Source organism: Penicillium bovifimosum, assembly GCF_028826915.1.
Source record: "Penicillium bovifimosum strain IBT 22155 chromosome Unknown utg000008l_segment0_segment0, whole genome shotgun sequence".
Taxonomy (NCBI): Eukaryota; Fungi; Ascomycota; class Eurotiomycetes; order Eurotiales; family Aspergillaceae; genus Penicillium; species Penicillium bovifimosum.
In genome coordinates, this window is record NW_026622717.1 from 1,216,891 (window position 1) to 1,241,926 (window position 25,036).

At 51.1% G+C, this 25,036-nt stretch overlaps 9 protein-coding genes across 9 annotated transcripts; 4 read left to right on the forward strand and 5 right to left on the reverse strand.

The window, feature by feature from the left end:
- Positions 1 to 1,455: 1,455 nt before the first annotated feature.
- Positions 1,456 to 1,900, forward strand: N7515_010142 (uncharacterized protein; the record flags this gene model as incomplete). The annotated part of the gene is made up of 2 exons (XM_056670885.1): positions 1,456 to 1,693; positions 1,752 to 1,900. The coding sequence occupies 2 exons, from the start codon at positions 1,456 to 1,458 to the stop codon at positions 1,898 to 1,900; spliced, it is 387 nt and encodes a 128-aa protein (XP_056517258.1).
- Positions 1,901 to 5,138: 3,238 nt separating this feature from the next.
- N7515_010143 (uncharacterized protein) lies at positions 5,139 to 7,940 on the reverse strand (the record flags this gene model as incomplete). Its single annotated transcript, XM_056670886.1, has 4 exons — positions 5,139 to 5,706; positions 5,759 to 7,420; positions 7,487 to 7,824; positions 7,923 to 7,940. The coding sequence occupies 4 exons, from the start codon at positions 7,938 to 7,940 to the stop codon at positions 5,139 to 5,141; spliced, it is 2,586 nt and encodes an 861-aa protein (XP_056517259.1).
- A 1,356-nt stretch (positions 7,941 to 9,296) lies between these two features.
- On the reverse strand, positions 9,297 to 12,516 carry canA (putative cullin binding protein CanA; the record flags this gene model as incomplete). Its single annotated transcript, XM_056670887.1, has 3 exons — positions 9,297 to 9,719; positions 9,775 to 10,113; positions 10,165 to 12,516. 3 exons carry the CDS (start codon positions 12,514 to 12,516, stop codon positions 9,297 to 9,299), a joined length of 3,114 nt encoding a protein of 1,037 aa, XP_056517260.1.
- Positions 12,517 to 13,631: 1,115 nt separating this feature from the next.
- Positions 13,632 to 16,038, forward strand: N7515_010145 (RNA lariat debranching enzyme; the record flags this gene model as incomplete). The annotated part of the gene is made up of 3 exons (XM_056670888.1): positions 13,632 to 13,664; positions 13,766 to 13,867; positions 13,924 to 16,038. The coding sequence occupies 3 exons, from the start codon at positions 13,632 to 13,634 to the stop codon at positions 16,036 to 16,038; spliced, it is 2,250 nt and encodes a 749-aa protein (XP_056517261.1).
- Positions 16,039 to 17,654: 1,616 nt separating this feature from the next.
- On the forward strand, positions 17,655 to 18,579 carry N7515_010146 (uncharacterized protein; the record flags this gene model as incomplete). The annotated part of the gene is made up of 2 exons (XM_056670889.1): positions 17,655 to 18,088; positions 18,141 to 18,579. The coding sequence occupies 2 exons, from the start codon at positions 17,655 to 17,657 to the stop codon at positions 18,577 to 18,579; spliced, it is 873 nt and encodes a 290-aa protein (XP_056517262.1).
- A 1,310-nt stretch (positions 18,580 to 19,889) lies between these two features.
- Positions 19,890 to 20,087, reverse strand: N7515_010147 (uncharacterized protein; the record flags this gene model as incomplete). The annotated part of the gene is made up of 1 exon (XM_056670890.1): positions 19,890 to 20,087. The coding sequence occupies one exon, from the start codon at positions 20,085 to 20,087 to the stop codon at positions 19,890 to 19,892; it is 198 nt and encodes a 65-aa protein (XP_056517263.1).
- A 600-nt stretch (positions 20,088 to 20,687) lies between these two features.
- N7515_010148 (kinesin light chain) lies at positions 20,688 to 21,566 on the reverse strand (the record flags this gene model as incomplete). The annotated part of the gene is made up of 1 exon (XM_056670891.1): positions 20,688 to 21,566. One exon carries the CDS (start codon positions 21,564 to 21,566, stop codon positions 20,688 to 20,690), a length of 879 nt encoding a protein of 292 aa, XP_056517264.1.
- A 47-nt stretch (positions 21,567 to 21,613) lies between these two features.
- N7515_010149 (cytochrome P450) lies at positions 21,614 to 22,848 on the forward strand (the record flags this gene model as incomplete). The annotated part of the gene is made up of 4 exons (XM_056670892.1): positions 21,614 to 22,085; positions 22,151 to 22,201; positions 22,256 to 22,436; positions 22,494 to 22,848. 4 exons carry the CDS (start codon positions 21,614 to 21,616, stop codon positions 22,846 to 22,848), a joined length of 1,059 nt encoding a protein of 352 aa, XP_056517265.1.
- Positions 22,849 to 23,568: 720 nt separating this feature from the next.
- On the reverse strand, positions 23,569 to 24,470 carry N7515_010150 (hydroxymethylglutaryl-coenzyme A synthase C terminal-domain-containing protein; the record flags this gene model as incomplete). The annotated part of the gene is made up of 2 exons (XM_056670893.1): positions 23,569 to 23,721; positions 23,802 to 24,470. Coding segments are annotated over 2 exons (822 nt in total), but the record flags the coding sequence as incomplete, so codon positions are not given.
- Between the last annotated feature and the right edge of the window lie 566 nt (positions 24,471 to 25,036).

Consider the following 25,036-nt stretch of genomic DNA (forward strand, 5'->3'; position numbering starts at 1 on the left):
GTTCCAAGGCTGTCATATTCAGTGCTCCACATGATTGCTCTGGCGATTTGCTGGTCTCGTATTTTTCACGTGGTTAAGTCGTGCCCTCCATCCCTCTCACTATATCTTCCCCTTTCTCGATCCATCCCCCCATCAACCTTCATCCTCAAACCAATGAAGATACCTGCCACCACGAGGTTTCTAATTGATTGGAGGAGCGGAACCGATTGATGAGGCACCTACTCATGACGTCCGGGTAGCAAATCAAGGGCCCCAAGCGAGTACTTCCCTCGGCTGCCTCGAGGGGGCCTCAACCCCTCGCCTCTCTTGGTAAGAATCCTTTCATCTTTTTCCACTCCTTTCAATCTCTTTCAAACTCATCACTCCCAGTCCGCCAACCATCTCCATGACGAAAGCTGATACTGACGACTGCAGACGACGCGGACATCGAGGTGATTGACAACGGCGACCACTTGGGGCTCGGTGGGAAAGACTTCAGGGATTGAAACAAGCTTCCGTGCAGTAAGTAATGCGCAATCGTCTGACAAGGATCCAACTCCATCAGTCGGATCTCGATACTTACTCCTACCCAATAGTGTCGAGTCCTGCCATGAGCTCACTGTCGCATCTTTTGGATTCGTCATGACACGCAACAGAAGCTGAGTGGTTTCCTCGGTTTGCTCATCAGGCGGCTGGGGGCCCCGTCGACGACCCAATGTTCTTGACGTGGGGGAGCCATGCCCAAGCTATTCATAGCCCGTGTGTCGTAGCTCATCCACGGCAGTGAGGGGTGTCAAGTTGCCTGTTCTAAGCACGCATTTGAGGAGTAAGTAACGCCGCCGCTGTGACGGCCACTCGTCTAAAAAGGATCTCAATCCACTTATGTGATCTCATCGCTTACTTCTTTTGCTCCCTAGGACGTCCTATGACCACTGTTGGTCCGCCGTCGAGTCGATGACCTCCGCACTGTGATCGATGCCCCATATGGCTGCACAGGATGAGGAGACCTGGTTGGCCGAGATTCGGTCTCTCCTCGATGACAGAGCCGATGAGAGAGTTCTGCGGCACTTAGACCCCTTTCCCGAGCGAGTCATCACCTGTGATGACCTGTCGCCACGAAACAAGGATAGGCACCCTGTTCAACTCGATGGTCACATCACGCGGCCCAAGGCCGGAGAAGAGTAAGTCCACCAGACTTCCCAGGTGCTCCTATTTGCACCTTGCCTTTGGTCGGTTTGTAGTGACCCAACGTCTAGGATTGACGTGACTTTCATCTGAAGGCCTCACTTGGCGTCACCGTGACACAGGAAGAGCTGATGAGCTCTTCCTGGGTATACCAACGACCCATAATGCGTCCGCAACTTACGCATATTCCACGACCCAATAGCCGGGGACAACCCTCAACCGCTCACCCCGAACCAGGCACTTACCGCCTTCTACCAGCTCAGTATACGCGACTACGGCCCCTGGTGCAAGATGGCCAACGGCGAGAGCTGCAACATCCCCCTAGATGCCGTCATCGGCCGTTGCTACGAGCTTCTCGGCGCAGAACTGATGTTCGGCACGCGCAGTCTAGACTACGATGTCTCCGGCGTCATGGAGAGCCGTCACTACTCCGCGCAGGCCGACGCTCGCATCCCAGCGGACGAAACATGGTTCCGGGGCGATTGTCGATTTGAAACACTTCCAGCCACCAAATGGGTCTCGTCCCAAGGTCCCGATGGAGCTCCCTTCAAAGAATACTTCTCCGCGACGGGCCGTAAGCGAAGCAGAGAATGGCCACAACGGTCTTCCTTCTATTCGCGCCGCTCGTCCTAAGGATGACGACCCGGATGTCAACCAGCGGTTAAACCAGGCTATCCGCGATACTCAGGCACGTGTTGCGGCAGCGCTTTTCAATCCCGCCCACGGGAGGGTTTAATACGGGCCTCGCTCCATCCCAGTCCTCGAAACGGCGAGCCGCGCAAAACCCAGTCGGAGGACGCCATGAGCTACCCTGGTGGTGCGGCTCTTCATGAGCCAGTGGTGGTCAGAATAAAATAACGGAGCAGATTGGCAAAAAGCTCCACACTCATCGGCGATGTAGGTACGTCTGCCCCCATTCAACCCACATGCAAGGCACACTGTGTGATCAGACCACTGACCCATTCGCTCTCCATAGAAACGCATCGAGTTGCAGATGCTCGGCCTGTAACTGGGAGTTGTCGCCGCCGCGCCGTTGACTGCGTAGTCGCCTTCGGATAATGTCTCGGGCTCGGCAGATCGGGGAGGTCGGGAATCTGAAATCCTCCCAATCCTCCAATCTTGCGTCGACATCGCCGTGATGACGTGACTCCTTTCGACCCCGTCTCATCGCTGCAGGGGTCATCGACTTGAGGAGGCATTTCCTAGCGGAAAATCGAACACGGCACCCCTCAAGAGGCCCAAGAAGCCTGTCCCATACCTGACGGCGAAGAGTCTCACGGCGAAGATTCTTACAGCGAATATGAAACCGATGCGTCTGACGATGAGAATTACATGTGTCGGTATATATTCCACTGTGACTTGGCGGCTTACCCTAGCTGGTGTTACCAACAACATCTGTCTTGGGACCAACGTGTGTGGGGCTGCCCTATCGTCGACTGCTCCGGGAATTTGGGATAGTGTCTCATGCTCGGCGGGTACGCCTGGCATGGCGATGGAACATCTGGCTTCGTCGAATCTGGCGCCCAAGCTCCAACCATGAACCGAGAGTCAGATCTGAGAAAGTCGGCCGCGGACGGTGGTTGTGATCACACTGGTCTGAATAGTTCGGGAAGGGACAATGTCCTCGTCTGTATCATCAGTCTGTCTAGGGCCCAGATGCAAGCGCAGGCTCAAGGTGGACAGACCGATGGGGCATCCGAATGCACACGGCCAGATACCGCAGATCAAACAAGAACCAAGCTACCCGCACATGGTGCACCGAGTTCGCAGTGGCGGCGCTGTACTTCTGGTGGAGAGCATTTGTAGCACGGTCGCGGAACGATTGCGGGCTAAGCCCATGCAAGGCCCCGGGGGCATGGGTGTGGTCATTTGCGGCAGTGCAGGTTGGCTATCTACAACGCCATCAGGTCCTGGCTCGGTCTTGATGCGAGGACCGCCCATGCGGACTCCTGACAATCGAGACGCATGGAAGACGACCGGTGTTGATTCAACGTCGGAAGCGAGGAAATCATGGCATTGTGGCGCACACACCTCTTGGGCCGCTAGGTGGCTCATAGGTTCCATGAGTCAACTTTCGTCGCGTCTTTGTTCCCATACTCTCCTCCCATCGATTCTCCCCCATATTATAGCACCGCCTGGAGTCGATAAATCCCATGCTGGTTGAGGAGCACCATTGATTCGACGGATACCTTCCTCGCAAGTGTTAGCAGCTTCTACAAGGACGCCTGGCGCGGACGAAGCCGGAAGCAACAAGTGAACATGCGTGGAGAGTGTGGAGTGGGAAAAGGGAGATTGGGAGGTCGACCCGGGTCGTGATTGTGTTGACCCTAACGAGGGGAAGTTGGAAATGGTTGCCTCGCTGAAAGCTCCTTCCCCTGACAAAACGCCAAGCACTTGAGCCGCATTTCGGTGCCACTGGATGGTGCCCCCGGTGCCGGGTGGAAGTCGGAGAAAATGGCAGCGATCTTCCTTCCCATCCGACTCTCCGTTGTCTTCGTCAAACGTGGCAACGTGCCAATGTGTGGTGAAACCAACCGACCAAGCTTCGGAGGCACATCGCCGTTCTCTTCCCTATTATTGAGTCTCCTCCGAACTCAAGGTCCTCCGAGGCACTCTCTTCCTCACCGGAATCAACCTCCTCATTTTCATCATCGTCCACTGCCTCAATGTCATCATATTCACTGTTCTTCCGCGATACGGATGCAACGAACCGCAAAACCAGAGCCATCTTCCGAACAGAAGATGGCTCAGTAGGCTCGGCCAGCGGGGGGTCACAACATGTTTTGCGATCTGCTGTTCTTCTACAGATCTTTCATTTCCCCATTCCGCAGAGTCACACCAAGAGAAGAGATTTCCAGCCTGGATGATAACAGAAATGCCTCATAAATCGTCTTTCTCCGCCATACAGATTCACAACATTCCAAGTCTACAAAAGACCGGAGCAGGCGAGGAAGAAAATGGCTTCTCACCCATGTCAGTGGCTTGATCCAACAAGAAGGGCGCAAAGGTTATAACCCTCCTTCGACCTAACGTGTGAGGGATCATCCACGCTAAGTGTCAGGTCTCGAAGGGGAGGAGAGCTCTAATTGTCTGGGGTAATGAGTCTCAGGTCCATGCAACCGAAGAAACCGACCATGCTAGCAAGTGGCAGTCCATCAAAGTGGTCTTGCCCCATTACTCCACATCTATATTACGCGGGGAATGAAAGTTACATTAGACAGCTGAATATGATATTGAATACATTTTCTCTATTTGACACACCAAGGTGTATTTACATTCCAGGTCAATCGTAAAACATTGGTAGAATCGTAGAATGTCTCGCAAGGCACGTAGACTGTCGACCCACAGTAGTTTCAGTAGTTAAGGGAACAGCCATTGACAGCACAAAAACGCAAGAACCTGGACTTTCCATCGAAAGCGTGACGCAGTCAAGATGGCATTGTCAAGTTCCGGAAAATGAACAAACCCAAAATTAGGAAGGGGAAAGAACCACCGCTGTCTTGAAAGAGCCGAGTCCAAACCGAGTCCACAGCGTACGCCAACCACTGCGAAGCTAAGAAGCCGTCAGTGCGGTCCCGGGCTAGTATTGAGGGCTTGGGGGGCTGGTTGAAGAGATTTCGTTTCATTCGTTTCCCTTCTCCGTGGACGGCTTCGATGTTGGCTTCATCCAGTGGGCCAGTTCTGGCAATGTTTCCGGGATATCCATATCGCTGAGGTTTATGCGAATACAAATTCCCAGGATCCTGTCTTCATGCTGCATGATGCCCACTTGAAAGATCCGAGGATATCACCTGAAAACGGGCCCGAATTCAACTGGCCAGTTGGCTAGGCTGCTCTGTGGGTCTGCTATGTCACCGCGACCATACCTTGTTCGAAGTTTCGATGTCGCTGTGTTTCGGTCTTTCCAGGATCAGATCATGCTCGCTCAGCCATGGCTCTGCTGGGCAACACTCAAAGGCTTAAGACGAGGAATCTCAAGGCACATATTCATAGCGCCGCCAATTCTCCTCAACCCACCACTTAGTCACATGAGCAGCATCATTAATCCACTGAACAGCTTCTTCACCATGCTCTCGTGAAACCATCTCCATCAAATTGAGAAGGTTGAAATCTTGCAGTGCATCCACCTCGTGGGGGTCGATCTCGACATTTGAGAATCGCCATTCGACATCAGAGATGAGTGGGATAATCAGCCGGTAGGGCTTTGCCGCCGACCGCATGGCAAGCCATGTACCTCCGGTGTTCATGACGGAGAACTGCCAGTCTTGCTTCCCGTCCTTTTCGGGAATTGCGGGCCGGATCATTGATTGGCCTTCGTACAAGGGGAGTAGATCTTTTACGACTTTTTTTGCTTGATCGTCGAGGGATCCGGATTCGGAAAGAAGGTCGAGGATTGTTGGGAGAATTTGCTTTGACGAGACTCGAGAATTGATCTCGATAGTTGGTAGTTGGGGGTGGGCGAATACTAGCGGAACATGGAAGCTGGCGACGTGGGGATTGTCGTAGGGGGTAACACCACTGTTTTCGGGGAGAGAGATTCCACTGTTAATGCTGTTAGCTTGATTCGGTAATAAGTTTGGGATATAACACTTACTGGTCGCCGACCATCACGACCAAAGTCTCATTGGCGACGCCTGTTTCCTCAAGGACATTCAACAACTCAGCGAGCCACTTGTCCGCTACGCCGAGAGTGTTGAGATAGCGGTTCACCTTCTTGTTCTTTCCCCAAGGGCCGTGGCTGATCATTTCCTCGTACTCCTGATGGGGTGTGTCCCAAGGGTGATGGGTGATTCCAGTCAAATGTGAGATGAACAATCGTTCCTTCTTTTCCTCTGCCGCTTCAATGGCCCTGCGGTAATAACCGCTAAGCTCCCTCTCCGGGTATCCCCAGAAGTTATACTTATCTGGCATAGGGCCACCTGCTTTCTCTAGATCACGAGTGATGTTGAGGTCAGTCACGACATCCTGGAAGCCCAAAGCCGGTGTTAGAAGGTTCTGGTTGTCGTAATCGTCGGTGATGGACTGCATCCACATCGTGCGCCATGGCCAAGAAGTGTAATTGTGCTTCTCCGTAGCCTTTTCAGTCTGGTTGAACTGGGCGTTGAGAGCCTCCAGAACGTGTGGTAGGCATGGTTGGTAGATATGGTGCAGGTATTCTCGGTTGAAATCCACCACCAATGGATCAATGCCGCATACCGTCGCCAGGATACTTTTCAGTGTGAATGTATCCGCCGTATAGGCGTTGGTTGCATGAAATCCACCATAGGGTTGTACAGTCTTGTTTCCATTGAACCCAGAAGAAGTACCAGTGAGTCTCTCTGCAGTCGGTGTCAAATTGGCCAGCCTGTCTTCAACCTCAGCGGGGAGTTTGCCATTGTGGAAAGACTTCTGGATCATATCGCCAAACCAAGATTCCTTCCGGAGCGGGAAAACATCTGCTCGGGTGCTCTCTAGTTTCAAGAGCAACACATGCTTGATGTTGACGCTACCACCCTGAAGGGATTTGCGGAGCGATTCAAGGACTTCATTCTCAAGATTAGAGATATGCAGAGGGTCGTGTGCTGGGTCATAATGCACTCGAGCGGTGTGGTTCGCATCCTCGTACCAGTCAGTGAACCCAGCCAATTTCTCTTGCGGCAGCCAGTCAAACACAGGCGGTGCAGCGAGGGCTGTGTGATTCCCCAACCAACTGTAGTCTCCTGACAGCTTCGGGAGACGAACGGATGTTTGAGTTTGAGGTTGACTCTTGTCAAACGGCGTGATAATCACTGTCGCGGATAAAAAGTTGTATGAAGCATTGGTTGGGCGGAGGCACCGCAAGATCACCACAAAGGCAGTGCACCCGAATACCAAAGCCTGCAGCCAGATAGAACGCCGCGTTTCCTGTGGTATCTGCCCTGGTTCTTTGGCTATTAAACTCGAGTCAGACGCAGTCCGGTCCTCCTCCCAGTCTTCTGGAGCAACTTGCTCATAGCTTTTCAAAATGGGAGACTGTTTTTCCCTGCGCCAGGCCTTTGGCAGGACGCTCTTAAGAACCCCCACAATTCCCTTGATGAAGTTGAACAAGTGGGGTGTCGAAAACCAGGCGGCGCCGATGAAGAGAATCTCAACGATGAATAAACCAGTCAAGCCCGTCAGCAGCGTCTTGACTGCAGCCTTGTCACCGTGGAAGTTATGCGCTTGTCGCCAATGGATCTCCGCTCCAGTTGCGACGTAGAAGGATATGTTGGCGGCCGATAACCCGGATATTCCCAAACTATGCAAAAGCCCTGATCAGCAATAGCCCCCTCAATCTCGGAATCTCCATCATCATAGTTCATACCTAGCAGGGATGACCACCAAAGCGGCTATGGCACGCAACCATCGGCTCTCAAAATTGGCACACAGGGCAAACGTGATCAGAATACACAGCACATCTTGCAAAAAGAACGTCGGACCCCAGATCAACAACTGCGGGACGGGTAATGACTTGAGATGCGAGTAAATGTGGAGGATTTTTGCACAGATCACTGCGATGAATAGCAGAGAGAAGCAATATTTGCGCGATGCTGGCCAACAGTGATCAAGCCAGAAGCTCGGAGAAAGAGCTTTGCGCAATTGCTCGCGCGACACTTTAAACTCAAACCCCATTTTTAGTCCGTGTCGATCCCAAGCATGGCACTTGGGTGTATAAACGAGGGTATACACAACAAGAAGAGAACAGATCGAAGCCGAGGAATTTTTATTGAAGACACAACTTAAAAGGAGAGTAAGCTCACCATTGCGCCTTTCCCCATTTGCTTTTTGTACTCCGTACCAAGTCCGAATTATATTTGCTTTAAAGATTTCAGGATCCCATGGTCTAGACACTCCACGCTTACCCCTTTTAGGGTTACTGTATGTGATCTGGACCAATGGAATTACGTTCCATCTGGAGCCTAAAAATATGCTTCAGCTGAATGGGTTAGGCAGGCACAAACAAGAAAAGGGGTCCTTGGACCCCTTTGAGCTTGAACTGGGCTTATTTCCCCTCCGACCTCCGGGTTTGCATTGTTTTTCTGTTTACTTTTCCTTCTCACCAGCAAACACAGACACGAGATACAAGACTCTCCTAAAAGCATTGCTGGGCAGATTTGTTCGTCACAAAATGTCGGATCACCGTCACTTCTAATGACTGGTCAACCTAGGCACTGCCTACCTCGTATAACAAGATCCCAGTGGATGTGGATGCCATAGCATATTCTACATGAGTCGGGTCCAATAACCCACCGACACAAGTTTGGGCCTAGTAACTCTCCGTAGAGGGGGCCGCCAAGCCCTATGGCTTCGATTGCGGGATTTCAATTTGGTGGCGTTGCGGGTTTGGGTGCCCGCAGATTTATTTACTGTGGTCTACAGAGATCGTGTGCCTATTCCACAGTATGTCCGATCCGTCTTTGCATTTTCATTTTCTTTAACAAAAGGGTTTTCATGCCGGACCGGCGCTAGTGAGTAGCCGGACTTTGAGGCGTTTTGCGGCTCTGATGAAATTTCCAAATTCGCGTATTTCAGCCCCCTTCTGATGATTTGATCATAACCTGCATGCAACGGTCCGTAGATTGTGTCATGTACGTGTTGAATTACCTAAAAGGTACTTGGGACAAGGAATAGCTAAGACATTAGAAGAAGGATCATCAACCTTATGTATGTCGCAGGTTGCTAAAGTCCGAGGGACCAATAACCACGTGGAAGCCATCTTTACGGGGATTCAGACACGACACTGCCCCTGCTCTTGTCGGTCTCTTGTCCTGGTGGATATCAGCGGATTTAGGCACCAGTACGGAGTACATGACCTGCGCATGGAGATTGGAGAATGCGCATAACTTTGACTCTTCAAATGAACTCTACACAGTAGACCCACAGTCGGCTAGTGGGTCTAAACAACCGACCGAGGCTTGGCTGACTGCCCATGTATCGTGATTCGAAAGGTAATTGCTGGGCTGCGGGGAAGACAATGTAACTGTGCATTTAAGCTCAAGCTATGAAGTTTAAAGGTAGGCGCAGAAATAAGAATATCTTTCATCTACGATGAGGTCGATAAACTATACGTTTCGCAACAATGAGTCGTTACCGTTTCAAATGTTGAGCTAAGATTGGAAACCACAAAGGCGATCTCAAAGCTCCACCTGCAGTTCCAAGTTCGTCAACTGAGGCGAGAAGGTCCGCCGAACCCACTCCATGTATGTCTTCCACTTGTGATGATCTCCAGATGCTTCCGCACTGGGAAACGCCTTGCTCAGCTCTCTGGTAACCTTCAAGACGCCAAGAGATGCTTCCTGGGCCTTTTCCAGCTCTTGCTTGACAGCATTCTCCTTTGGCTTGAAGGAAAGAACGGAGGTGTAATGTTCCGACAACGCGTCTAGCTGTCGCTCGGTGTCCTCGGGTGCGATCTTAATCAATTTTGACGTCATGAGGTTGCTGATTGCACGGATGTCCTGCTCGTCATCGATCCCGGCAACGATGCGGTCAAATAGTTCGGCCATATGGGCGCGGGAGAACGATGTGTCGAGTGAGGCGTAGAGCGTTTCGTAGGCACTCTGTGAAGAAGACGTCAGTGGAGATGATCGATATGAGGTGTAAAAGAATACCGACCTTTCGGAGGTCGAGTCCATCATCGACTTTGTGTTTGAATGGACCCATTTGCACCTCTCGGATGAGCTCTGGTTTGATCTTGGTATCACCAAGCACGGCGGGCAGCAGTTCATCAAGATGGGGAAGCAGGAGTTCGATCTTGTTGTGGATAGCAGAGTTGAGTGTCGTCAATGCAAGACGGTGGTTGCCCAAATCACTGTCGCTGAGCATGTTCGTCAGGAGGGGAACCATTAACGGTCGCAAAACATCATTGTAAGCAGCACTTGAATCAGCAAGCGTGTAGCGGAACGCCGAAATAACCACGCCGCGGACAGCCGGATCAGAATTGGTCAGATACTCCTGTAACCAGGGCGTTAGTAGTTAGAAACAAGAAGAACGAGCAGGACTTACTTGGAAATGAGGGATGTAAGCAACAGGGTCAAGCAATGCCAAGCGACCCACACATTCAGCCCCGACAGCCCGATTGTCTTCCTCCTCGGCGACGACAAGCAATGCATGCCACAATTTGTGAGCGGATGGTGCAAGATCGGGCCGCACAACTTCGGGATGCTGGAGTAACTCTCGGACCGAATGAAGGAGCAGATAGCTTTGGGGATTGGATTTTTGTAAACCATTCAGGATTACCGGAACATAGGCTTTCACGTCGCCCGCCGCTGCATTGCCGAGCGCAGTGGCAGCAGCCAGGCGCACATGATCTGATTGCGATTCGAAATGAGGGATAAAAATGTCGGACGCCAACGAGCAGTCTGCGCCCATCCGCAGGCCGATTTCACCTAGGATGGCAAGAGCAAGACATTTCCGGCTATCATCCTGGGCAGTCTTCAATTCTGTTGAAAAGTCTTCCATCGTGACTCCGAGATTCGGCCCACCATGGACAAGAAGTGTACCGACGGCCCTGCCCACGACTGACGAGTCCCCTGTAATTCCCACGTCGCGGAGAAGATTTTGCATCAAGCTAGCACCCGCACCTTCCTCGCCAATGACTTTGACCAACAACAGCAATGCCTTGAGGACAGTTCCGACAAGCGGCTTGGTGACGATCGAGCAGATAGCGGATATCAACGCGCTATTCACCATGAAGTCTGCATTGCCGGGGACCAGTTTGGCGATAATGATCAACGTAGGTGTAAGGGTATGGAAATCTGCTGCAGAAAGAAGAGGCAATGCAGCGTTTTCCAACGCCGTAATCGTCTCGGGAGTAAGGTGTGATCTGACGTTGTAGTTCATGGAAAGACTACGGAGAGTCTCCAGGCACGCACCCCTTAAGGCACGATCAGACTTCCGCAAGTTCGCCCCTAGACTAAGGGCAACATTGTTGGCCCAATCACTAGAAACATCCTGCTTGCGCTTTGCTAGAACAACAACATCATCGATGGCACGAACAGCGGACAAACGAGTTGTCTCGTTCTTCGCCCGGTCCACCAAGACAGCTAGACCATTAGATCTCTTGTCGGATGAGATAAACTCTAGACCCTGCTCCCCTGATGTGCGCGCGAGAATGACACCGAAGACATGAATGGCCCGTTGACGGACTTCGAGGACGGCGGTCGTATCCGTGATTCGATCGTGAACAACATCGTACAGCTTCTGCAACTGCAGCGAGACATCGGATGCATTAGCATTCACGCGTGGGGGTGTAATGGCTTTGGCCATTTGATCCACTGCGCCTAAAGCCTCACTGCTGACTTTGTAGTTGCGATCGTTGACGGCTCCAACAACCCCAGGCACAAGCGCAATCAAGAATGGCAAAAGAGCATCGGACAGATGAGTCTCAGCTATAACCGCAATGAGGCCCAGAGTTTCAATCTGGAGGGTTCCTGCACTGACTGCAGCGCCGGTGTGAGCAGCGGTGCTCCCAGAAAGAGATGAGGTCTTGAGGGCATCTGCAATAAGGTATTCGATTTGCTGAAGATGGTCCGCAAGACCACCATAGCGAACCAAAGAAAGACTTTTGAGGAGAATGATTGTGGCTTGTTTGAGGGGAATTGACGCCTGCTTCCACACTTTCACGAGGCTTTGGACGATCAAAGGCACGGAGCGGGCCAAATCAGCCTGAGAGCCAGACTTTGGCGACGATGGGACAGCAGGAGAATCCATAGCCGGCGAGGCTCCAGCACTAGGCTCGAAGTCAATCATTGACGCATCGCTATCTTGGCGTCTACGCTTGCGGGAATTCTTTGACCCACCCACAGTCTCCAGGAAATCGTTCGATGTGATGATCATCGAGCCCTCGCTGACTTTGCGAACAAGTGCTGTCAATGTCGACACCACTTCCAGCTTCACACTTTCTTCTCTTTCTCTGCTGATCCGGGAGATCAGAGCTGGGGCGATCTGTTGGAACAGGGCTGAAGCGTCCAAAGCACGGCCACGCCCGCAAGTAGAGATGACAGTGTAGAGAAGCTTGGCAGCACACCGTCGTACCTTCCAGCTCACATCATCAATGTCACTGTAGCCACCTTCTTCTTCAAATTCGCCGAACTCGTCGTCTTCCAGCTCGGGCTCCGATGTGGCATCGTCATCGCTCCCATCGTCCTGTGTGCCTCCCATTTCCTCATCATCCTCCACCTCAGCAACGTTTGGGTCATATTTCAAGAATCGAAGAGCCGATCGAGTGGTGTTCGTCAGGTACGGTTGCATCTGTTTGTTACAGGAGCTGATCAACGCTTCGAGCGTGACCAAGGCGGTTTCGCGGAGCTCATCCACTTGGGGATCATGGTCCTCGTCATCCGAGTATGTGGACATTGTGGCGATGGTGAAACCACGAGAAGGATAAATTGAAAGACTGTCAGAAAAGGTGCGGTGAACGCGAAGAGAGACACGTGCTTGGAACGTATTGAAGTCGCCGTCACAGGTTGTAGGCAAGCTAACCCCGCGCTAATCCCGATCTAGCAATACGGTCACGTGAGGGACCTCTACTGCAAAAAATCGAAAAGATCGAGCGATGGTTGAGCTTGAGCACGTTGTCTTGAGGCCAGAAGTGCTTGAAGACCACCTTGTTTTCGTGCTTTGGCCCTCTTTTTGCTGTTTTGGTTTTCGCCTGATTTGGGATCCGTTGGCGTTGGCGTAGATCCTTTCACATCAGCCCCTACAGGCGTCGACCCTCGAGTTGATGTAACGGTAGCTGCTCTAGAAGACTTGGTGACAGGAATCCTTGAGCTCTTTCGAGAAGGGAGCACAGTTCTTTTGCGACAACGTAGACACTTATACACTGTAGCACCCGAAGATCCAGATGCTGAAAGCTTGCTTGGTTTTGGTTTGATCTCAGTGACTTTACACCTCTGGGACTCTCTAGTACTACCACAGGATCCGCAGTAATTTTTCTTTTGATGGGCATTTAGCGATTTCGACTCCTCAAGAAGAAGGCGGGTGTGCACCCCTCGTAGATATGCGGATGTTGAGGAACCGACGGGGACGGTGGAAGCAGCCTGGGTGAGGAAGGAATGGCCCTCGATCTGAGACATTTTCCAGAGAGAGAGGAGGAGCAGAGAAGTGAGAGAGAAATTGAGCAAATAAACAATAAAGTAGAACAAAGAAGTTAGAACAAAGTAGGAGCACAATGGGGAACAAAGAAGTCAATCGACTCCGTTTGCTATTCAGAGAATTTGCCGCGCGGGAGCTTAAATTCACCCGCTCCACCAGCCGCTTCTTTCCATCTACATCTCTCTTCGCTTCATAGTTCTTCACCCACCACTTCTGTCATTTCTTGATTACATCTTTCCCATTCAAGTCTTCTTCTTCTTGGGTCTTTCCCTAATTCCTTGCTTAGCGGCACCTGCCTACCACATTGGAGGCTCTTTTTCGTCGCTACTTGCTATCAAGAAGAATTCACACGGAACAGTGCACCCTCGTCAGTTACGATGACTTCTGTGCGTATTGCCGTCGAAGGCTGCGTAAGTACTTTCATGTTACTGCAATACACTACCCCACAATCCCATTCCATGTGATATCTCCATTTCACAAAAGGGTACTGATACCTATATTTCTGATATAGGGCCATGGTAGCCTCGACGCTATCTATGAGAATGTAGCCAACAAGGCCAAACAGAAGGGATGGGAGACTGTTGACTTGGTCATCATCGGTGGAGACTTCCAGGTGTGCTTTTATCATGTCCCATTTCGGACGAACTTAACATTCACTAATACGTCCAGGCCCTCCGCAATTCTTATGATGCGACTTGTCTATCTGTCCCGGATAAGTACAAGCAGATTGGTGACTTCCATCAATACTACAGTGGTTGCCGGGTTGCTCCGTACCTGACCATTTTCATTGGGGGTAACCATGAAGCCAGCAACTATTTGTTTGAACTTCACTACGGTGGCTGGGTGGCGCCCAACATCTACTACCTCGGCGCAGCCAACACCATTCGCTTTGGCCCTTTGCGCATCTCGGGAATGTCAGGGATCTGGAAAGGCTATGACTACCGGAAGCCGCACTACGAGCGGTTGCCGTACAACAGAGACGACGTCTCTTCCATCTACCATATCAGAGAGGTGGATGTGCGCAAGCTGCTACAGATTCGCACCCAAGTCGACATCGGTCTGTCACATGATTGGCCCAAGGGCATCGAGAGGCACGGCGACTTTGAGAAATTGTTCCGCAAGAAGCAGGGCTTCCGAGCTGATTCGGATTCTGGAAGACTCGGGAGTGTTGCCGCACGCGAGGTCCTAGATTACCTGCGTCCCAAGCACTGGTTTTCGGCTCATCTCCACGTCCGATTTGCCGCAGAGGTGCACCACGGTCCGTACCCTGCCGAGATGACCACTTTCCAGCCCGGCGAGGCTAAGGTCAATGCCACCATCCCAGAGACAGGTCCTGCCACCGTTGTTCCACGAAGTAATATTGACAAGCGCGCTCTAGCTGGTCATCGTCTACTTGGATCCGCGGTGGGGGATGAAAAGTCCCGCATTGCGGCCTGGCAGGGCTTCGGCGCAATCGCTCGGGAGAGGGAGCTGGCCGATGGCAAAGCGTTCATGGCGGCTTTCAAGGCTAGAACGGCGTCGGATCCTCCCCGAGACATCAAGTTCGAGGAGACTGCCAGGATCGGGCGAGGACCGGTCCAGAGGTTCATACGTGGTGCCGATGGAGCGCGCGTGAAAGAAGCCCCGGTTGAGGGTGACGAAATTGACAACGATGAGAAACTCGGACAGGGAAACACCCCTGTGGTTACACCCAACGCTCATGGATCTTCCGAAAAGGGAATGGAGCTCCCTTCCGACAAGAAAGTGGTCGAAGCTGGCATCGAGCCTGTCGCCGGTGGTAACAGCAAGGGTGGACCTGTTTGCAACGCGGACCAAGTTGATATTGTGTCCAGCCCCAGCAGCTCTACCAGCACAAATGCGCCTGCTGAGAAGGATACTGCGTCGGTCTTCAAGACAACCAAGGACGTCACGGAGAACGTCAGCAATGCTGACAAAATCAGCCTGGCAACCAGCCCTGAGAGTGCCACGAGTCTGAACTCTCCTCCTGCTCGAAAGGCTCTTCCGAAAGCCGACATTTCCCGCGAATGGGAAAAGGACCGCGGCCAGAATGATTGGTGGGCAGCAGGTGAGGATGAGTTGGTTGGTACGCTGCAGAAAGAACTCCCGACCACTCTTGAGAAACCACCTACACCCGCCCATGTCACCAAGACTCTTCCGACTCCTGCCGACATCACCAACACGGTGACTGAATTCCTCACTTTGGACAAACCGCATAGTCGCGATCCCTTTGTCGAGCTCCTGGAGATCGAGCCCATCTCCAAGCAGAATGGTGATGTAGCACAGCGCCCTTTCAAACTGGAGTACGATGCCGAATGGCTCGCCATCACTCGCATCTTTGCCGACGAACTACGTCTTGGAGGAAACCCGAACGACTCTGTCCCCCGACACCAGGGCTACGAGCACTACCAGGAGAGGCTCGCTCAAGAAGAGCAATGGGTGAAAGAGAACATTGTTGAGAAGGGACGCTTGAAGATTCCTGAGAACTTCGTGGTGACTGCCCCAGTGCACGATGTTTCTGTTCCGATTGGTACTCTCGAGCAACCTCGTGAGTATCCGAATCCGCAGACCGCAGCGTTCTGTGAGCTACTTAATATTGAGAACGTCTTCGGAATTACCGATGAAGAGGTCCAGGCTCGTATGGCAGCCGGGCCGCCTCATCGCGAGCAATTCGGCGGTCTTCGCCGGGGTGGCCGTGGCGGTCGTGGCGGTCGAGGTGGTCGAGGTGGTCGTGGTGGTCGAGGCGGTCGCGGTCGTGGTCGCGCTGCGGCTGGACCCCGTTGCTAGGGTTTTGATTTGAGCAACATATTTTACGCAATTGTTTTGGGAATTCAAATTTAGGATTGGCACGAGGCGGCGTCCCGTGACCGGAAAGGACTGGCGTCCACAGAGCGAAATTGAATCAAGCATGGATTTACTAGATACCCGGCTTTTCAATTGCAAAGATGCCAAGTTAACGGTTCCTCTCCCGGGGTCTAAAGACCCCAGTCGCTACGATGAATACCTACCTAGGAACCAATAGTTAGTTAGTTAGTACTTAACTAGTTAACTAACTAGTAGACGAGGAGAGAGGGTAGTTAGATAATGCTCGTAAATGGTTGGAACTGAGAGTTGTACCTCCCTGTCATATCAAATTGGCGATCTGCAGATATCACCAGCAAATCAGCGTCCTGATTCGCCTGGTCCACCAGCATCATTGGTCTAGTGGTAGAATTCGTCGTTGCCATCGACGAGGCCCGTGTTCGATTCACGGATGATGCACATTTCTTTTTATATTTTTTTCGGTTGGACTGGCTGCTTTTTATTCATTCTCTATGATTGTTTTATCTTGAATTGTCACAGATGTCGTCTGGTGCCGGTGCTTTCTCAAATACAAATCCCCTGCATCCACAGCCCGGTAGGTAAGGTAGGTAATTGAAGCTATATATTCCATGAGACCGGCAGTGGGAGGCACCTATGTACCGGATTTCCTCTGCCACGTCTTGGCGTTTCCCGTTCCGTTTTAGTGCTCAGACCTTGCCGCTTTTTGCTCACTGAGCAGATCTGAGCACGCCTCTGAGCGGTCTGATCTGCTCACTGATCCGCCTCTGAGCGCCCTGACTCGCTCACTGAGCAAAACCTGAGCGTCGGCGTGAGTAGCTTACAAAGCGACCTCAGTAAAATGCACTACGCTAGCCTGATTCACGTGCAATATTACCTCACTAAATAACCCCCATTGTCCCATCAAGAAAACATTGGCATCATCAATATGACTATTCATCCTGGTAATCTCACTGCAATCAATTGCGCCACAACGGAGCCTGCTACTTACTCAACCAATCAGTGTTATATTCTCATACTACGTGCTCCTGGGAACATTCTTTCTAGTACCCCCATAATCTCCTAACAGGGCCGTGCAGAATAATGATGCTGGGGCAATTGGATGGATCTGCTCGGATACTTACTTCTATATCGGGCCCATACCCGCTGGTGACAACACTTACGGGATTTAAACGGCAAAAACCCCTCTAGCACCAATAAGCTTCTGCCTCTATAGGCAATCGTATCCTTTTGTGAGGTCCGAACTTCCAGCTCCTAGGAGCCTGCCAGACCGGCGATAGTTCTGAGGCGTGTAATCGAATTGGTTGACTATTCCAGATTCGTCCATAACTAACCAGGTTCCTAGGAACTCAGGCCGCTTACGACCTCTCAAGACATCTGCCCAACGTGTCAGGAAAGGGGCGTTCTTTCAAACTGTTTATAAATTGAGTACTCCGTCGCCCTCTCTTGAATAAAAGAAAACAATCGTCGCATGCTTTTTATCGCGAATTTATTAGACGCCACGCTCCGGTAACACAGTAAGTTTTCTCTCAGATCTCTGTCTTTGAGAATCGCCAACTAAGCCTGATCCTAGCCTGTTTAAAATGGCCGAACCAACAAACACTGGCACATCCGCTGCAGAATTCGCAAAAGCGGCACAGTGCAGTATCTGTGCCCTTGTGGAAATCATCGAAGCAGCTGAGTATAGGACCGAAGCTGTCAAAGAGCTTTTTCATCTACTCTCGTCCATCAACAAAGCAATGGAGAGGTTTGTGTCAACTTTTGACAAGTCGAACTCTTGCAAGCTCAGTCATGAAGTCCAGCTTCACCTTCAAATGGCGACCCGGACAACCCAACATGCCTGCGCAAGATTCCAGGAGGTATTCACAGAATGGACAAGTCATTTCATCAAAGACTCTCTGCGCGACTCAGATTGGAATCTGTTCGGTGCCTTCGTGGACATACAATCGCGCATTCTTAGCGGGAGGCTACGACAACTGAAAGATACCATGAATATGGCGATGGAAATCTCCGCATTGTATGTCAAGTTTCTGCTCTTGCAACTATCAGCTTACTGAGTTCGTCAACAGGGTTTCCTTTCCCGCTTCGAGATACATCTCCGATGAGGAGTGGAACTCCATACTGAAGAAAGAGAATACCTTGCTTTCAGCGATTATCAAGACGAACGAAAGCCAACAAACACATCAGCGCAAAGAAAGGGCGGCTGAACGTATCGCTTGCGAAATCAAAGGATCTGGCATAGCAATGCAACGAGACCGAAAAATATTTGATGGATTGTTAGCCGAGTTTAGCCGGCTACGATGGAGCCAAATAACTAAGGCCGGACAGGAAGGTCAGCTTCAGAATGCTGTCGGAGCTTTGCCCGGTGAGATCCAATGGTCCTACGAAAGCGCCGTTATTAGTATTGAAGGGATCACAGTAGCTAGGTTTTATGGGTCATACAATGACAGCGATGCTCTGTCCGCTCCTATGGTTCGTGCTGATGATGTCCCAGAGACCGCTCACTGAGCAAGGCGGTTTTACCAATGTAGGCTAGCTGGTTCATTATGAACGTCATTGTTCTGCTCGGAAAAGTCCGACCATCGACCCTGTGAAACATCTGTTCCAAGCAGGGTCCTGTCAAGGAAATATTTTTGGAAGAGCCGGTTTCATCGCTTTTGTTCACCTCAACATGCCCTCTTTCTCACACTCACTAAGACTTCTCAGTCCACCTTGAGATGATCGAACTGGTCCGATATTCAAGGTACAGACATTCTAGGGCAAAGTCAGGCCTACTTGAGATATTAGATCGAACAATCGACCGGCTAATCGGTAATGTTTTGCTTCTGTTACGGGGAGAGTAATTTAACCATACACTATGTAAAGATATTTACGGACCGTGTATTATTTCCAGCACAGCCACACTTTATTTCGAGGAGCCACAGCTCCGGAAAGCTTGAATAGGGGCCCGGTAAGGCAAAAACGTGCGTCTTTCCGTCATGAAACCTTGTACTGATCGTTTCAATGGTCACTTGATTCTTAATCTATCGCCTTGGTTCCTCAATTCCATTTAACCACTGGTTCTCAATTAATCACTCGCCCCTCAATTTCAAAGGTCGTCCCAAGCCATCGCTCAGTTCAAATTAATCGCTAGTCCCCAGGCCATCATTTCCCCATGTTTGAATGAGTGAAGATTAATCTGGGCCATTTTGTTCGATCGTTGGCTTCCGGTGTTTGCATTATTCCACTCAACGAAGTGTTCCAGCATCCATTACCCCAGACTTAATATTGTTACATGTACATTTGCTGATGGCCATTGATTATCCATCAAAAAAATGGATGAGTTTAGATAATAGTCAATCGGGGGAAGATCTGTACCGAATCTGGATAGGGGAGAGGTGGATTGAGGGAGAGTGATGGATTGAGGGAGAGTGATGGATTGAGGGAGAGTGATGGATTGAGGGAGAGTGATGAATTGAGGGAGAGTGATGGGTATATGGATTGACAGTCTCCAGTGTTTCCATCTCGATGCTTTCCAGCGCGTCTGCGAGCTGATACAATGGCCACCGGTGATATCTTCTGCATTTGTTGATCTGAGCTGTCCTCCTGCGAAGGGAATTGGTTACAGTACTGGTAGGGTGTGCACGTCTGTCCACATCTTCCCAGCTCGTCTCCAGAGCCGGTGTTGCACCGTGGCGATGTGAGCCTCCGGTTCCGCTACACTAGTCGCAACTGTGAGAAATGTTTCACAATTGCTTGCGCTCCTGCCCTCTGCACTCTGTTGATCGGCCCGATGTTTTTATTCTTGAAAGCGTGCATCCAGACATTGGAGGCATAGTCTACCACTGGGCGCCAACGTCGACGTGAATAGCTGCCGCGCTGTTGCGGGGAATAGACCCCGAAGCCGCAAAGCTCCATCGCCGCCTCGAGTCCCTTGGACGCTGCCTCACGATGTGTTCCTTGTATTTGAGTCTCGTATTCATGATGACGCTAAGAACCTTGACATGGTCTCTGGGTTCAACGGTCTCTCCCTTCATAGTGAATGGCTCCGAGTCCGACTTGTGGACCTTGGGGGCGAAGTATATAATGGCGGTTTCTTTCTCTGCCGGAAAGGTCGCGAGGTGTACAGTACCGACCGCTATGAAATATAGAGGGGCTCTTTCAGACACTGATCACATGACACTCCATTCCAAATATGAATAGCGGAAACCATCCGTTTTGTAGCTAAACAGGTGTTGAATACTAGACTTTTTGAAATACCACTATGGAAGATACAGGGGCCTGAAATCAAAAACTGAAAAGTTCGATGCAATCCTAACAAGACATAGTCTTCTTTGACCAGGCAACCTGTCAACAAGTCTCTCATCTACATCTTGCAATTTCTTCCCTGCAGCGAGCCTAGTACTCTGGAAGTCCATTCAGAGACAAGTTGATATAATCTAACCGTGTTCTGGATCTTACTAGACAACAATCCTCACTGGCTACACTGGCTAACACCTTCCAATTCGACTTGCTTAGGCTTTCCCTTCAGAAGATGTCTATCATGCTCAATTGCCTTTGCAGTGACGATTCCTATCCAATCATTCGGCAAGTTTTGGAAATAGACTAAGCATCGACATAATCAGGCCTTGCTATTTTCATTTGCGGCGTTGGTATTTTGTCCAGGGTACTTTCCAAGTGAAAGATAAATTGCTCGCACCTTTAATCATGTTAAGATGGTCTTCGGCGACTGTTGGGTTGCTTGTCCCCACTTTCGGCACTTCGAGCTTGTTGGCCTCCTCAAGCCGGCCCTGGCTCCGATATGTGGACGCTAGGGTGGCCATACTCGTCAGCGTGTCGGGATGGTTTTCACCGAGCTTTGTCTTGCGTGTCTCCATCACCTGCATCAGTAGCTTCTCAGCGTCGTTCCACCGGCCCTGCTTTGAAAGGGTCACCGCCAGGTTGCCCATACTCGTCAGGGTGTCAGAGTGGTCCTTGCCGAGCTTTGTCTTGCGAGTCTCCATCACCCACATCAGGAGCTTCTCGGCGTCGTTCCACCGGCCCTGCTTTGAAAGGGTCACCGCCAGGTTGTCCATACTCGTCAGGGTGTCAGAGTGATCCTCGCCGAGCTTTGTCTTGCGAGTCTCCATAACTTGCATCTCAAGCTTCTCGGCCTCCTCCCGCCTGCCCTGCTCTCGATACATCGATGCTACGACGGCCATACTCTTCAGGGTGTTAGGGTGGTCCTCGCCGACTGTCGACTTGTGAGTCTCCATTACCTGCACCTCGAGCTTCTCAGCCTCAGTCCACCGGCCCAGGCTCCGGTATATCGACGCAAGGTTGCCTATACTCGTGAGAGTGTCAGGATGATTCTCGCCGAGCATCGTCTTGCGAGTCTCCGTCATCTGCACAAGGAGCTTCTCAGCCTCCTCTAACCGGCCCCGGCGCTGGTACGTCCACGCAAGATTGCCCATACTCGACAGTGTACACGGATGGTCCTCGCCGAGCGTCGTCCTGCGAGACTCCATCACCTGCATCTGAAGCATCTCAGTCTCAGCCCACTGGACCTTTTTCCTACATATTGATGCGATATTCGCCATACACATCAGGGTATCGGGATGCTCCTTGCCCAATTTCGCCCTGCAAGCTTCTATTACCTGCGAGAAGAGCTTCTCGGCCTCAGGCCCGGGACCTGCTCGCGCTCCATCAACGTTACGGCCCCGCAGTCCGCATTTCGCCCACCGAAATCTCTTTTTCATCCGCGCAATCATGGACTGACATCTACGCGCCGCGAAAAAGGGCCGAGTTTATCAAGTCCCCTTTCTACGATGGCGGCAACTTTGCGGATAAGGCGCATAGTATCGTCTCGGAGCGAGACCCGGTCAAGCATGCGCAGATGAGGAAGTTTTTGGCGAGAGCGTTTAGTGAGCAGAGCCTGAGAGAACAGGAGGGAATCATTGATGGCGTTATCCAGAGATGGGTGGATAGGGTTGGAGAGGTCAGCAAAGCGGAGGGAACGGTTGATTTGACGAGGTGGTTCAATTTGATGACCTTCGGTAGAGTTGCTACATACTTTGCACCTGGGTCAGATGAAGGGTTTGGCTGACCGTCGAATTGGCAGATATCATTGGATTACTGGCGTTTGGGAGGGATTTTGGGGGAGTAGAAAGTGGTATGTCTGAATCTCAGGTTGAACGCCTGAAATTTATGACTAATTTTGATCCAGGCAAGACTCACTTCTGGATTTCCGATGTCCTGGGTAGCATGTCACAGGCCAGTCTTTCCGATACTCTGGCACGCTTCCCTTGGGCTGGTAAGATCTACATGCTCCTCCGACCAGGCTGGCTGAAGAGTCTTATGGCCGCATCGCAGCGTCACCAATCCTACACGATGAAAGTGACCACGCAGTAAGGCCGCGCCCACACTCGGGGTTTTATGTGCTCATGTTCTGGCGACTACCCCAGGCGAATATACGAAAAGACTGATCGCAAGGACTTCATGTCTTATCTCCTATCCGACCGCGAAGAAGAAGCAATCTCTGATGTCCAACTCGCAGCCCATGCGTCTGACTTTGTGATCGCCGGCTCCGAAACAACCGCCACAACCCTGGCCGTCTGTATTCACCACCTATTGCTCACCCCATCCATCCTCCAGAACCTCACCAAGGAAATCCTCTCGAAGTTCTCCACATATTCCGAAATTACGGCTTCCTCGAGCGCACGGCTGAAATATCTCCACGCCGTGAGCCTCGAAGCGTTGCGTATTTTCGCTCCCCTCCCGTTGGGACTACCGCGGGTCGTGCCCAGGGGGGCGGAGTAGTTGATGGATGGCCTGTGCCGCAGGGCTATATTGTGAGCACGAATCCGTACGCGGCGAGTATGCTTGCAGAAAACTTGAGCAACCCGGAGTCATTTATTCCAGAGCGATGGCTTGGAGAGAATGGGGGTGACATTCTTGAAGCCACCAGGCCATTTAGAATTGGGAATAGAAGCTGCCTGGGGCGCAGTTTGGCATGGCTGGAACTGAACTTGACATTGAGTCGGTTGCTATTCAGATACGAGATTGAGGCGGTCAGATGTGTGAATTGGGACAAGGAGAGCCGGATGCATCTGTTGTGGAAGAAGCCTGAGTTAAAGGTCAGGTTGACGCCGCGGAGGATGAGGCAGGATAGCTAGTATTTCAAATGGTAATCGAGACAGAAGGCACTTCGTAGCATCAAGCATAGGGGCTACTTAGAGATGCCAACGAAATGGCATTTGGTCTATCAATTTCCTCCTCACATCAACGGTTAGATTTTATGAGAAAGGCCTACGTGTAAACTGGCATCTCTTTTAGAATCCGACATAATGTGAACGCCCAGGCATGTAGTAAGGTGAAAATGAAGGGAAAGAAGAAAATCTAGCTGTGTGAGGTAAAGGAGGTAAAGGCAATAACTCTTTTTTGGGTGCAGTTGGAGCATAGATGTATATCTCCCCCCTCAGTTCAATCTATCGGCGAGCCGCTATTCTCTCGTATTCAATGCACACTGTCCAGTCTACCTGTCTCGTTAGCAGTACTGGACTTGACAGCGTATGTTCGTCGGTACTGCTCATCAATATGCTCCAAATAATACACTCCGTCTCCGATGCTGGCTAGATCACCTCTTGGGGTGAAGTTCGCCACGCCGTATCCAGCTTCGCGCATTTTACATGCCTAGTTAGCGAGCGTCAGTCGATATCAAGAAAGAATTATCACAGGAGGTGATTGCGACAAAGAGAAAAGGAGGACCATACTTGTTCATACCCCTGCGGACTCGCCACGCGCCTCGCCTTCAGTCTTGCAAAAAGGTCAATGTTGTCGATAATACTGCTCACGTCGCCCACAACCTGTAGTGTGAAAAGAGTACTGGCAATGCCGCTGCCATAGCTGAACATGCCAATGGTCTTACCCTGCAGCGCGTCGGAACCAACATGGGATAGAACGCTGATCAAAGAGCAATACAGGCTCGCAGTGTACATATTTCCACACATGCTTGGTGCACGGATGCAAGACTCGACACGGGATATGAAACGCTGTTTGCTAAGTTCAAGGAACGTCTTTTCCAACTCCTTGGACTTGAGGGACTCTTCGTAGGACAGATCTCGAAGGGGCTGGGGCAGGCTGGCAAATTCCGCGCTCGACTTGTCATTCAAAAAATCGTTGTAGAGCAGCCGCCCGTATGACTTGCTGACTAGCTTACAGTTGGGTGTGTGGAAGGCCATGAAGTCAAAGACGTTGATCAGGCTCTGCCGCTCTCTAGCCAGAATAGCAACAGCCTCTGGATAACTTGTTTTGGCGCTATTGGCGAGGCGCGCGGCGTTCTTACGCAGCTCTGCGTAGCAGCCATCAAGCGCGGACATGTAGCATGAAATAGAGAGATGGCCGTTGACCACGGGATATTCCGATTTCATGTGAGCTTGCATCAGCAAGCTCTCACTACAGCTACCCAATCTTACTACCCTCCCTGTCACCCTTACCCACCAGGATCTTGCCCCTTTCAATTACCTTATCGACGACCCTACGGGTCGGGTCCAGGCTGTACTAGATTGGGATGGTGCTCCATATCTCCCAGTTGGGTCGAATTTCCATTTTATGGATAGCGTTTTCGGGTTCATGACCCCAAGAGGTTGGCAAGACACAGAAGACCGACAGGAACTAGAAACAGCGTTTTATGATCGGGTTCTAGCTAATCTTGCTGCGCAAGGGTTTGAAGGAATAACAAAAGAGCAACTAGAGTCTCAAAAGGCGATTGGGATGTTACTGTATGGTGTGGAGCGACTTCTCAAGTTCAAAGACGAACGAGCCGAGCACTATCTAGATGGATATCTTCGAGGTTTACAGTATCTTTCATAAATGGATTCTTATTGTCGTATTATATCAGTGCTTGACGGGACATTGGTGCGTTGAAGCTTCAGAGCATGCTTAACCGAAAGGCTACAATTAAGGGCCATTCAGAAAAGTAACGAGGAATGGCCGCGCCGATCTCGCA